Source organism: Oncorhynchus keta, chromosome 9 (assembly GCF_023373465.1).
Source record: "Oncorhynchus keta strain PuntledgeMale-10-30-2019 chromosome 9, Oket_V2, whole genome shotgun sequence".
In the NCBI taxonomy this organism is placed as follows: domain Eukaryota; kingdom Metazoa; phylum Chordata; class Actinopteri; order Salmoniformes; family Salmonidae; genus Oncorhynchus; species Oncorhynchus keta.
The window spans coordinates 6890826-6905941 of NC_068429.1; the positions used below are offsets into that span (position 1 = coordinate 6890826).

The following is a 15116-nucleotide window of genomic DNA, read 5'->3' on the forward strand; positions in this document are numbered from 1 at the left end:
TGGAGGAACAATAGAGCCCTGAGTACCAGGCCATTAGGACCTGATGGAGGAACAATAGAGCCCTGAGTACCAGGCCATTAGGACCTGATGGAGGAACAATAGAGCCCTGAGTACAAGGCCAATAGGACCTGATGGAGGAACAATATAGACCTGAGTACCAGGCCAATAGGACCTGATGGAGGAACAATAGAGCCCTGGGTACCAGGCCAATAGGACCTGATGGAGGAACAATAGAGCCCTGGGTACCAGGCCATTAGGACCTGATTGGAGGAACAATAGAGCCCTGAGTACCAGGCCATTAGGACCTGATGGAGGAACAATAGAGCCCTGAGTACCAGGCCATTAGGACCTGATGGAGGAACAATAGAGCCCTGAGTACCAGGCCATTAGAACCTGATGGAGGAACAATAGAGCCCTGAGTACAAGGCCATTAGGACCTGATGGAGGAACAATAGAGCCCTGAGTACCAGACCATTAGAACCTGATGGAGGAACAATAGAGCCCTGAGTACCAGGTCATCAGGACCTGATGGAGGAACAATAGAGCCCTGAGTACCAGGCCATTAGGACCTGATGGAGGAACAATATAGACCTGAGTACCAGGCCAATAGGACCTGATGGAGGAACAATAGAGCCCTGAGTACCAGGCCATTAGGACCTGATGGAGGAACAATAGAGCCCTGAGTACCAGGCCATTAGGACCTGATGGAGGGACAATAGAGCCCTGAGTACCAGGCCATTAGGACCTGATGGGTGGACAATAGAGCCCTGGGTACCAGGCCATTAGGACCTGATGGGTGGACAATAGAGCCCTGAGTACCAGGCCATTAAGACCTGATGGGTGGACAATAGAGCCCTGAGTACCAGGCCATTAGGACCTGATGGAGGGACAATAGAGCCCTGAGTACCAGGCCATTAGGACCTGATGGAGGGACAATAGAGCCCTGAGTACCAGGCCATTAGGACCTGATGGAGGGACAATAGAGCCCTGAGTACCAGGCCATTAGGACCTGATGGAGGGACAATAGAGCCCTGAGTACCAGGCCATTAGGACCTGATGGTTGTTTAAGAAGCTGGGCACTACTAACACATGTCCAGAGTGATTAAAAGGTCCTTCTGTAGCTCAGTTGGTAGAGCATGGCGCTTGTAACGCCAGGGTAGTGGGTTCGATCCCGGGACCACTCATGCACACATGACTGTAAGTCGCTTTGGATAAAAGCGTCTGCTAAATGGCATATATTATTATTATTATTATTAAAAGGAGGTTACCATGACTCAAAGGTCACGTGGAATTTGTCTGCGGTCATGACTCATGACTGCCGGTGTGGCGGTAATACAGCCGCCGCAACTGTCTTAGGTATCACCTTTGCTTTTTCCCCTTTCCCACCCCCACTCCCCCTCACCCACGCTCTCCCCTGACCTCACCCACGCTCTCCCCTGACCTCACCCACACTCTCCCCTGACCTCACCCACACTCTCCCCTGACCTCACCCACACTCTCCCCTGACCCCTCCTCCCTCACCTCTCCGCAGCATGTGTTCTCCCTGCAGCAGCTGTACGATGGCGGTCTGTGTGGCGGGGACCAGGATGATACTTCCGTCCTCTCTGCCACACACCAGCCTGCCCTGGGAGGGGATGTAGACGCTGGCCGTCACCTTGATGGGCTCCTCCGACCCGGGCGTCACACTCAGCTGGTCTATGATGCCCGCCGACAGGGGAGCCAGCTTGTCAAAGGCCTCCTGGAGGGAGATTGTGGAGGACACCTGGAGCTCTGAGGGACAGGGGAAGTAGATAACAACAGTATTAACTACGTACAGACCCAAAACAGACATCTATCCAACCTGACTTACACCAGAAAAGGGCCTTTGCTTCGTGGCATTGCATAGTCATGAAGATGAATCATGAGGAATGTACTTCACACGCACTGGAATGATTTCACTGGTTTTTGCCAGCTGATGGCATAAAAGCCATCTAATTCTCACCCACAGCATCAATACAGACTTGGGACACTTACGCCACCTAGTGGACTAAATGGTACCTGCTGCGGTGGAGAGGGGCTGCAGGGGCGAGGTGTCTGGGATGCTCCAGAGGGTGAGGCGTCCGGCTGAATCTCCCTGGACCAGCAGCTTGTGGAAGGGCTCCCGACGGCCGTAGAAGAACCGTGTCACCGGGGGACAGATGAGGAGCTGGAACACGGAACACGGAACGTTAGAAGATGAAAATAGTGTTCTAGAATGTGAACACTTGTATTATGTCTGTATATCTCTGCGTTCAGGGCCATGTCTACGGCAGGACATTACTGTCTCTGGCAAAGCACAGTACCATGTAACATACATACAGGAGACACCAACACCGTCCTATATCCATGCCAAAACCACTATTTGTGCGCTGTGATAAATGGTCTAGTCTTAACGATAACAATTATTTCATAACAACTACAGGGATTGTATTGAAGGATAGTATAAATGGTGAGAATGAAAGCAGGACAGCATAACTGTAGTCTTGTTGTACCATGGATCTAAAAACACCAGAATATTATATTCTGCTCTGTACAAGAAGGGGAAGCCGGCCTTGCAGGGGACATGATCTCATGCCATGGGAGCATTGGGATGTGCTGTTATTAACGTTTAGCACTAGAAAACACCACTGTGATATAAAGAGGATGCCAAGCTGGAAGAAGTGACCGCTTACTCAACTACCAACAGGGTTACCTACAGTACAACACATGCATTGATTGCCCCCCTCCCCCATACTAAAATATCCCCTAACTCAGTTCTCTGGACAGCAAAGCACTGAATCATCAGGATACAAACCAGCTAGCTAGACAAGATGCTAAGCAGCTAGCTAGACAAGATGCTAAGCAGCTAGCTAGACAAGATGCTAAGCAGCTAGCTAGACAAGATGCTAAGCAGCTAGCTAGACAAGATGCTAAGCAGCTAGCTAGACACAATAAATTGTTGAGGCAGAACACTGGTGCCATGAACAACATATGAGACTTGGGATCCGTTATTATTTGTCTGCCTAACAGATCTAGCAAAGGACTGAATATCCATAGTTATGCATGTTGGTTAATGGTCCTTCATTAACTGATCCTTTGCCTAATAAAACTAATTGCACCCTGGTCTGAAGTAGGGCACTACGTAGGGAATAGGGTTCCATAGGGCTCTGGTCTGTAGTGCACTACGTAGGGAATAGGGTTCTGGTCAGAAGTAGGGCACTACGTAGGGAATAGGGTTCTGATCAGAAGTAGGGCACTACGTAGGGAATAGGGTTCTGGTCAGAAGTAGTGCACTACGTAGGGAATAGGGTTCTGGTCAGAAGTAGTGCACTACGTAGGGAATAGGGTTCTAGTCAGAATTAGGGCACTACGTAGGGAATAGTGTGCCATTTGGGACGCAAACTTTGATCTTTCATTTGACCCATTTACACAGCTATAATTGTGTTCCTGACTGCAGTAGAAAAAAAGGCACAGTGGTAACCAACCTAACGACAACCTAACGACCTGGCAACCTGCCCGCTGACCCCATTTCCAGGAAGTCCTAGTTAATGTGATCGTCACGGTAACAGAAAAAGATGGGATGGAACCGGATCCCTGTAATGTCTAATGGAGGAGACACTCTGTGGCCAGGTTGTCAGGTAGTCAGGCACCTAATATGAGGTTGCTAGATGTTGAGGTAGATGCTCAGACTACAGTCTATTTACTTGACACTGTCTGAGAGCCAAAACAAGGTAGTTAAATGAAAGACTTCGTAAAAAATAACTAACCTTAAAATTAAAATTAAAATAAAATGTCCATCAGAAGTTTACATGGAAATCAGCGGACTGAACAATAATCTTTACGTTGATAGGCTTATACAGAAGTCAGATCTTAATTTGACCTCGTTCGTCGTTGCCCTCGTTCGTCGCAGGAGGAAAATAATAAATCCTGCAGCAGTAAGGTTTGAATATCAGAATAATATATTTAGAATGGCCACCAGGTGGCAGCATAAAGCGGTGTTTGTATACCATGCAGTACTAAACTCAGCAAAAAAAATAAACATCCCTTTCTTTCAAAGATAATTCGTAAAAATCCAAATAAGTTCAGACTCTTCATTGTAAAGGGTTTAAACACTGTTTCCCATGCTTGTTCAAGGAACCATAAACAATTAATGAACATGCACCTGTGGAACGGTCGTTAAGACACGAACAGCTTACAGACGGTAGACAATTAAGGTCACAGTTATGAAAACTTAGGACACTAAAGAGGCCTTTCTAGTGACCCTGAAAAACAAAAAAAAGAATCAGCTCACCTGCGTGAACGTGCCTTAGGCATGCTGCAAGGAGGCATGAGGACTGCAGGTGTGGCCAGAGCAATAAATTGCAATGTCCGTACTGTGAGAGGCCTAAGACAGCGCTACAGGGAGACAGGACGGATAGCTGTTCGTCCTCGCAGTGGCAGACCACGTGTAACACCTGCACAGGATCGGTACATCTGAACATCCCACCTGTGGGACAGGTACAGGATGGCAGTAACAACTGTGCGAGTTATACCAGGAACGCACAATCCCTCCATCAGTGCTCAGACTATCCACAATAGGCTGAGAGAGGCTGGACTGAGGGCTTGTAGGCCTGTTGTAAGGCAGGTCCTCACCAGACATCACCAGCAACAACGTTGCCAATGGGCCTATGGGCACAAACCCACCGTCGCTGGACCAGACAGGGCTGGCAAAAAGTGCTCTTCACTGACGAGTCGCAGTTGTCTCACCAGGGGTGATGGTCGGATTTGCATTTATCGTCAAAGGTATGAGTGTTACACCGAGGCCTGTACTCTGGAGCGGGGTCGATTTGGTGGTGGAGGGTCCGTCATGGTCTGGGGCGGTGTGTCACAGCATCATCGGTGTCATTGCAGGCCATCTCAACGCTGTGTGTTACAGGGAAGATTCTCCTCCCTCATGTGGTACCCTTCCTGCAGGCTCATCCTGATATGACCCTCCAGCATGACAATGTTCTGTGTGTGTTTTCCTACAAGACAGGAATGTCAGTGTTGTGCCGTGGCCAGAGAAGAAAGCAGATCTCAACCCCATTGAGCACATTTGGGACCTGTTGGCTCAGAGGGTGAGGGCGACGGCCATTCCCCTAGAAGTGTCTGGGACCTGTTGGCTCAGAGGGTGAGGGCGACGGCCATTCCCCTAGAAGTGTCTGTGATTCCCCCATTCAGAAATGTCAGGGAACTTGCAGGTGTCTTGGTGGAAGAGTGGGTTAACATCTCACAGCAAGAACTGGCAAATGTGGTGCAGTCCATGAGGAGATGCACTGCAGTACTTAATGCAGCTGGTGGCCACACCAGATACTGACTGTTACTTTTGATTTAACCCCCTTTGTTCAGGGACACATTATTCCATTTCTGTTAGTCACATGTCTGTGAAACTTGTTCAGTTTGTCTCAGTTGTTGAATCTTATTATGTTCATACAAATATTTACACACGTTACGTTCGCTGAAAATAAACGCAGTTGACAGGACGTTTTGTTGTTGTTGCTGAGTTTATATGTAGGCTAAGTGGAGGCTTTGTTTGAGGCTACAGCGTTTCTCTGCTGAATTCTTATGTGGATTATAATAAGCTGACATTTAAGTGGTAGATGTATTTATTATTATTTTTTTTTTTAAATATGAATTGTTTTATTATTATGTTGAAGGCAATCAATAGGTAAATAAAAGGTATTAAATGATTGGTAACCTCATTGCCTGTGTGGTGCAGTGGTAAACAGAATGCCAGAATCGACTCCGGCCCACTGCTCTTTGATGAAGGTCAATTTTTTGAAAAATGTATTCCGTTAGGGGCAGGCAATGGTTTGGGTTAGGCTTTATGCCACATTCAAAACAACTGGAAACTCAGAAATAATCCAACATCAGTGAGTTCAAGACAACTGCGGATTGAGCTCCAAATGAGATAAGATAAAAAATAAAAAAGTTCAAAGGTCATCCAACTCGGAATTCCAAGTCGGAAACTCTTTCCAACATGAAGATCACTGACGTCATTATTTGACCTCGGGTTTCCAGTTGTGATGAACGCACTGAAGTTGGAAGTTGGAGATTTCCGGGTTTCCAGTTGTGATGAACGCACTGAAGTCAGAGATTTAAGACTTCCCAGATGATTTGAACGCGGCACTCGTCCTGCTCGTGTAGCCAGCGGACATGAGTTGGTCATGGTCAAGTGATGCGGTAGTCCCGCCCGCAAACTTCAAAACAAGTGTCTGCCCTTGGCTCAAGATGTTGATTGAAACTCTGAACCCCGTGGCAGACCCGGGCGGCAGTAACTCACCAGAACTACCAGCATTACGACCAGGAATAAGAGAGCAGCTCCATTGTTCACTCTCCCAATTGAACTTATTCCAAAAGCCAACCCAAAACGTCACCGTCCAAGGAGAGGCACTCCAGAACCTTCCAGTTCGACTTAGGAGGGGGGCACAACACCCACCACGTCAGAGTATATTACTCGCTAATATTCAGTCTTTGCACAATAAAGTAGACGAGCTCAGGGTGAGGATCTCCTTCCAGAGTTGATGAGCTTAGAGCTTTCTTTCCAGAGAGACATCAGGGCCTGGAACATACTTTGTTTCAAGGAAACATGGCTCTCTTGGGATACTCTGTCAGAGTCAGTAAACCCTGCAGGATTCTCAGTTCATCACGCAGACAGGAGTAAATATCTCTCCAGGAAGAAGGATGGGGGTGTATGTTTCATGATTAACAACTCATAGTGTAATTCTAGGAACATACAGGAACTCAAGTAATTTTGTTCACCCGACCTAGAAAACCTCAATTAAAATAATATGGTTGCTATCTCCCAAGAGAACTATCCTAAGTCATCACCACGGTCATTTACATCCCACCTCAAGCAGAAACCTCAACGGCCTTAAAAGTTTAAAGCTTCAAGTTCCTCGGCGTACACATCACTGACAAACTGAAATGGTCCAGTCACACAAGACAGTATAGTGAAGGCAGTGCCTCTTCAACCTTCAGGAGGTTGAAGAAATTCAGCAAAGAACCTCAAACTTTAACAGATGCACAATTGAAGTGCAACAGCAGGGCTCTCCAGAGGGTTGTGCAGTCTTCCCAACGCATCACCGGGGACACATTGCCAGCCCCCAGGATGCCTAACAACATCCGATGTCACAGGAAGGCCATAAAGATCAAGGACAATAACCACCCGAGCCCATGCCTGTTCACCCCGCTATCATCCAGAAGGCGAGGTCAGTACAGGTGTATCAAAGCTGGGACAGAGAGATGGAAAAACAGCTTCCATCTCAAGGCCATCAGGCTGTTGAATAGCCATCACTAGCCGGCTACCACCCAGTTACGCAACCCTTCACCTTAAGAGGCCACTGCGCTTGTGTCACGAATACCACTGCAGGTGGCTGTTCTTCCTGTTCGGGCGGCGCTCGGCAGTCGTCGCCGGTCTACAAGCTACCACCCAGTTACGCAACCCTTCACCTTAAGAGGCCACTGCGCTTGTGTCACAAATACCACTGCAGGTGGCTGTTCTTCCTGTTCGGGTGGCGCTCGGCGGTCGTTCGGGCGGCGCTCGCGGTCGGTCTACTAGCTGCCACCGATCCCTTTTTCCTTTTCGTTTGTTTTTGTCTGATTGTTTTCACCTGTTCCTTGTTGGGGTTTTGGGATGGGTGTTAAAGTTTGTTTTGCCCGCTGGTGTTTGTGCTTGTTACGTTTGGTGATGTGTCGTGTTTGTTTTACATAGACATGGAATCATGGTTTAATAATGTTTACATACCGCTTTACTCATCTCATATATACCTACATTTCTCATCCTAATATTTATATAAACTGCTCAAAAGAAATTAAGGGAACACTAAAATAACATCCTAGATCTGAATGAATGAAATATTCTTATTAAATTTCTTTACATAGTGGAATGTAGCCTCAAATGTGCCTCATAATGTTAATATAACCCCTCACATACAAATGTTAAAATCACACAAAATTTTTTCATAATGGAAATCAAATTTATCGAACCCATGAAATGTCTGGCCTCATTTGTTAATATCACACCTCAAAACTATAAAGTGCCTCATAATGAAAACCACACTACAGGCTGATCCCTCAACCTTTGATGTAACCCTGTCCTTAAACAAGCCTCAAATGAGGCTCAGTCAGTGTTAACTGTAACCCCCACATAGTCATAATGTTACCTCACATAGCCTCATGACCCCTCCATAGCCTCATAATGTTACATAACCCTCACATAGCCTCATGCTATAACCTCACATAGGTGGCATAATGGTCTCCCCTCACATAGCCTCATAATGTTACTCCCAGAGCCATGTTAATATAACCCCTCAAAAGCCTCATCCGCCAACTCATGGAATATAACAGTCTGCCTCATAATGTTAATATAACGTCACATAGCGTTACTGGTGTTAATATAACCCCTCACATAGCGCTCATTATGTTAATGATCATAATGTTAATATAACTCAGATGTGCTCCCTCACATAGCCTCATAATGTTACTATTCAGGCCCCTTAATGTTACTATAACCCCTCACATAGCCCCATAATGTTACTATAACAGTCTCACATAGCCTCATAATGTTACTATAACCCCTCACATAGCCTGTTACTATAACCTCTCACTGCTCATAATGCAGCCCCATAATGTTAATTAACCTCTCACATAGCCTGTTACTACACATCCAGCCTCTCACATGAGGTCGAGCATTGTCCTTGCCTCATTGTTACTAGCCTCATAATGAACCTCTCAGCCTCATAATGTTACCAACCTCAGGAATGCATAACCACATAGCATATGGTCTCACATAGCCTCATTATGGGTCTGAGGATCTCCCCTCACATAGCCCCATAATGTTACTATAACCTCTCACATAGCCTCATAATGTTAATATAACCCCTCACATAGCCTCATAATGTTACTATAACCCCTCACATGGCCCCAGTTACCTATAACCCCTCACATGGCCCCATAATGTTACTATAACATAGAGGGTTACTATAACCCCTCAGATAGCCCCATAATGTTAATATAACCTCTCAAAGCCTCATAATGTTACTACCCCCACACCATAATGTTAATGACCTCTCCATAGCCCCAAATGTTAATATAACGGTCATGCTGGAATGACTGTAACCCCTCACATGCCCCATAATGTTAATATAACAGAAGCCTCATAATGTTACTATAACCCCTCACATAGCCTCATAATGTTAATATAACCTCTCACATAGCCTCATAATGTTAATATAACACATAGCCTCATAATGTTAACTATAACCCTCACATGCCTCATGTTACTATAACCCCTCACATAGCCTCATAATGTTACTATAACCCCTCACATAGCCTCATAATTTAATATAACCCCTCACATAGCCTCATTATGTTAATATAACCTCTCACATAGCCTCATAATGTTAATATAACCCCTCACATAGCCTCATAATGTTAATATAACCCCACATAGCCTCATAATGTTACTATAACCTCTCACATAGCCTCATAATGTTAATATAACCTCTCACATAGCCTCATAATGTTAATATAACCATAGCCTCATGTTACTCTGCCTCATTTTAATATAACCTCTCACATAGCCTCATAATGTTACTATAACCTCTCAACATAGACATAATGTTAATATAACCTCTCACATAGCCTCATTATGTTAATATGTGCACATGGCCTCATAATGTTACTATAACTGCAATAGCCTCATTATGTTAATATAACCCCTCACATAGCCTCAGTATTTAATATAACCCCTCACATAGCCTCATTATGTTACTATAACCCCTCACATAGCCCTAATGTTACTATAACCCCTCACATAGCCCCATAATGTTACATAACCCCTCACATGTATAATGTTACTATAACCCTCACATAGCCCCATAATGTTACTTTCCCCTCAGGCCCCATTTGTTAATTAACCCTCATGGCCTCAGTTACTACATCCCTCCTGCATAATGTTAATATAACCTCCATGCACAAATGGCGGAACCCCTCAGCATAGTATAATGTTACTATCCACAAATAGCTGCATGGGTTGTAACCCCTGGCCTCATAATGTTACTATAACCCCTCACATAGCCTCATGTTAATATACTGGCCTGTCTCCTAACCCCTCAACGCCTCCATGCTAATATGGACACTACGCTGACAGAACCCCTCACATAGCAAAATGTTACTATAACAGCTCCACATCCTCATAATGTTAATATAACCCCTCACATAGCCACATTATGTTAATATAACCCCTCACATAGCCCCTCACATAGCCTGACATAGCCTCATTATGTTAATATAATCCTGGCTAAACTCACATAGCCTGAGTTACTATAACTTGTGTGGGTTTTAATGTTACTAGACCCCTCCATGATACTCATGCAATACCACTATAATGTGAAAGTACCTCATAATGTTACTATAACAGCATTCATAATGTGAAGACCAAAACATCATAATGCCAGGAAGCATGGAATCAGCTGAGAAGTGGTCTGTGGCCCCATAATGTTAATATAACCCTCACATAGCCTCATAATGTTACTATAACCTCTCACATAGCCTCTTGTTACTGATTGCCTAATGTTACTATTTCACATAGCCTGTTGTTATTAATTTAATATAACACATAGCCTCATAATGTTAACATGTGCCTCAAATGTTAATATAACCCCTCAATAGCATAATGTTGCTTAACCCTCAAGTGGACAGTTTAATGATTTCACATAGCCTCAAGTGTTACTTAACTTCACATAGCCTCATAATGTTACATTCACATGTTGTTTAAACCTCTCACATAGTCATAATGTTAATATAACCTCTTAGCCTCATAATTTAATATAACCTCTCACATAGCCTCATTATGTTAATATAACCTTCACATAGCCTCATTATGTTAATATAACCTGTGCCTCATAATGTTACTATAACCTCTCACATAGCCTCATAATGTTAACTATAACCTACATAGCCTCATATATTAATATAACTGCACTGCCTCATAATGTTACTATAACCTCTCACATAGCCTCATAATGTTAATATAACACATAGCCTCATAATTTACTATAACCCTCACACCCACAATGTTAACCCCTCATCTCATAATGCTAACTATGTGTATATGACCAATACAATTTAATTTGAAATGTTAACTGAAAGCTCACTGTTACTATAACCCCTGCCCCCATAATGTTTATAACCCTCACATAGCCCCAATGTTACTATAACCCTCACATAGCCTCATGTGTTACTATAACCCTCACATAGCCTCATAATGTTAACTATAACCTCACATAGCCTCATAACTATAACCCTCACATAGCCCATAATGTTACTATAACCTCTCACATAGCCTCATGTTAACTATAACCTCTCACATAGCCTCATGTTAACTATAACCTCTCACATAGCCTCATAATGTTACTATAACCCCTCACATAGCCTCATAATGTTAATATAACCTCTCACAGCCTCATAATGTTACTATAATCACATTAAATGTTAATAAACCTCTCACATAGCCTCATAATGTTACTATAACCCTCACATAGCCTCATAATGTTAACTATAACCCCTCACATAGCCTCATAATGTTAACTATAACCCCTCACATAGCCTCATAATGTTAATATAAACCCTCACATAGCCTCATCTAAAGTTAACTCCTGCAGAATTAATCAGTTTGTTGCAGTCAAAATTTGACTCGGGAACAAGAGTGGAGAAATGATTTATTTCAGCACCTTGAGAGAATGACTGCGTGGTCAGGGACTATCTGCAAACGTGCTCTCTTTATCAGCATCGTCAGAGCTGACAGTATTTCAACCACAATAAATATGCATCCAAGCCAAACTGAAATCTTATCAGAAACATGTTGTTTTGACAGCTTTTAGTTCCCTTAAAACCAGTCGAACTTGGAAATGTTCCAGTTGAGTTCATGTATTTTTTCCCCCGGTCCCTAAACTTATTTTCTGTGTGAGAGAAGCAGAAATGAAGAGAGAAAACTGTGTCAAGTCAATTGAGACACTCATTCTATCGATGTACGACATCTTTTTTCGCTGAGCAAGGGTTTATTTTGTCTTTTTAGGGCAACAAGTAATGGCAGAGAAGCAGCATGTATCGAATTATAGACAAGTTAACTAACAAATAGCCGACAAAAATTTGTTTAAGTGCCACGCCCATCGGGTCACACAGAAGCACACACACACACACACACACCAGAACACAGAAGCAGATACACACACGAGAACACAGAACACACACACGAGAACACACACACACACACAAGAGAACACACAGAAAACTAATCAAAGATTGATGTGAAAGATTAACTCAATCCAAAAGATTTTAAAATAAAAGGTCAAAGACAAAAGGCACTGGAGTGTTGGAGAATGACTAGAGAATAAAGGGGGGGGGGGGGCCCAACAGACCTAAGAGTGGCTTCCACTCTTCTTCCACTGGGTTTTAGTTTAAATGTAGATGATACATTTTCTACCTGTTATCAATGTATCAAATGTCATGATCGGTGTATTGATCTGATTTCTAGAGGGAAAGCAGTTTAGGGACTTGACATGCATCTGCCCCAGTGTGAAGACCAAGATGAGAATGATGATTGAGATTTTAGTGAGAGGAGCATGGAATCAGGTGAGTCAGAGTGAGTTGAGAGAACTGGCCAATCAGAAAGACAGCATCGTAGAGGTGCACACGTCACAGGGTCAGGTATCCAATCGCTGTTCAGCTTACTAAATAAACAGGGCTTTGGAGATTTGATTTTGATTGGCTGATATATCATAAACCAAAGCATGCGAGTCAATCGGAATTCAGATCAATGTATTGCAGATCGATTATCAGGCATGTCTCCATCAAGATAATACAGACCAAAGACTATATTAGTAACATTTTTGGATACCAATTTGCAAATAGACTCAGCGAAATTACATTGCCCACGAGCAGCACCGCAGATATTGAGATGAGCAAGATGCAAGACTGTACTCTCACACAGTATCTGCGCATGTGTACGGGTTTGCTTCACACTGTTAGTCACGGGACCAAAATAGGGGAGAAGTTGATCCTCGTAGTTGTTGCGGAATTTGCCACACACCGCTGATTACCTTCTGCAGCTGTGTCATATCGCTGTGTCATCTTTTAATTAACATCAAATATGGTATTGATCAAATCACTAGTATACTATACACGGGGCACTAAATGTCGTTATCTGTCATTTCCCCATAACATCACACCAACATACATCTTCCTATCCCCGGTCTGCATGCTTCATCTCTGAACATTGAGTGAATGTGCTGAATCTGTGACTGAGAGCTGAGAGCTCCCCCTGCTGGACAGAGCCAGTGTGTGCCTCTCTCCTGCTGTACACTGCAGCACTGAGCTTACTGGTGCCTCTAGAGGCTGCTGGTGGAATAGCAGCTCTGGGGTGTAGAGCTCCAAGTCTACTCCGCTGTCAGGGTGGCACAGCACCACCATGTCTACCCCCTCACCAGACTCCTCAGTCTGAGGAGCACACGCTCTCCGATCAGGGCCAAGGCCCATTGGGGAGGGGAGGGTAATAAAACAGACAGACAGAGAGCAAAACAATAAGAAAAACAACAGAAAGGCAGACAGGAAATGAATATGTAGACTACGTAACATCCTAAATTAAATACAGTACAGAACACTAGCCTGATCCCAGATCTGTTTGTGCCATTCTTGACAACTCCTTGTCAAATTTGGCGAGAAAGCAAAAACAGACTGGCACCCAGGCTAACAGACAAAACAAAGGACATTGACAAACAACAAAATACACTCTGTTACCTAGTTAAAGGACTGATACTAGCAGTCCTACTGACTCTCTTCAACCTAAGAGAGCATGTACCATTAACATAGAGGTGGCACAAGGTTTAGTTGTGCAAAAAGGACTTCAAAACAGATCTTATTTCTGCCTTTAAACCAGAAAGCTCTTCACAGAGTGAGTGAGTGATTGTGTGTGATGGATGGAGAGGAGTAACCTGTTTGTCTGTGCGGTCCGCGATGCTGTACACCAGAGGTGGGATGGAGCCTTCTGCAGTCTTTCCTACATCAGTACGGAAGTGTTCACTGGCAGGCAGGCAGCTGGGAGAGAGGAGAGGTGAAAGGAACAGAGGTCAGCCCAGTTTAGTTATTTCTCTCACCACCTACAAATCAACTAAAACTACAACTAACTAATCCACCATCGCAACTGTAACACACACAAACCTGTAAAACAAACTAAACCTAAAACAGGGAAATCCACCTCAGAATGGTTTCTTATGGCACGTAGAAGACGAACAGCCTTTCTGACTAGTGGTTTCCCTGCTAAACCCAATCCAAACTACAACTAAAACCGCTAGTCTCAAGTGAAAACCATAGAGGCAAATATCAACAAAAAAAGCTTTTCAGAGCCACTTACCAGACGGACACAATCGATAAGAAGAGGAAGTGAAATAAAACTTAGTTTAGACCAGGTGTACTCTGACATATAACTCTTAATGTTCAAAGTTTCCACAAACTTAGAAATTCTTGTTTTTGAAAGAAAAGCAAAAAAGTGTGTCCATTAAAACATCAAATTTATCAGAAATACAGTGCAGACATTGTTAATGTTGTAAATTAATATTGTAGCTGGAAAAGGCAGACTCTTATGGAATATCTACATGGGTGTACAGAGGCCCATTATCAGCAACCATCACTCCTGTGTTCCAGTGGCACGTTGTGTTAGCTAATCAGAGTTGATCATTTTAAAAGGATAATTGATCATTAGAAAACCCTTTTGCAATTATGTTAGCACAGCTGAAAACAGTTGGTCTGATTAAAGAAGTAATAAAACTGGCCTTCTTTAGGCTAGCTGAGTATCTTGAGCATCAGCATTTGTGGGTTCGATTACAGGCTCAAAATGGCCAGAGACAAAACTTGTCAGTCTATACTTGTTCTGAGAAATAAAGACTATTCCATGTGAGAAATTGCCAAGAAACTGAAGATCTCGTACAATGCTCCCTTCACAGAACAGCGCAAACCGGCTCTAATCAGAATTGAAAGAGTGGGAGGCCCCGGTGTACAACTGAGCAAGAGGACAAGTACATTGGAGTGACTAATTTGAGAAA

The 15116-nt window shown here is 43.8% G+C and overlaps 1 protein-coding gene across 50 annotated transcripts in view; it reads right to left on the minus strand.

Annotated features, from left to right (window-relative positions):
- LOC118373116 (WD repeat-containing protein 7) overlaps positions 1–15116 on the minus strand; it is a 401772-nt gene that overhangs the window by 365406 nt on the left and 21250 nt on the right. For all 50 annotated transcript variants that reach the window (XR_008142316.1, XR_008142328.1, XR_008142323.1 and 47 more), the window contains 3 exons: positions 14010–14112; positions 2038–2185; positions 1522–1770 (listed from right to left, as the gene is read on the minus strand). Coding sequence is in view for 7 of the 50 variants with exons in the window: in XM_052525011.1 (XP_052380971.1) it covers positions 1522–1770; positions 2038–2185; positions 14010–14112 (500 nt within the window). In the remaining 43 variants the exon portion in view is untranslated. The remainder of the gene's footprint in view (positions 1–1521; positions 1771–2037; positions 2186–14009; positions 14113–15116) is intronic.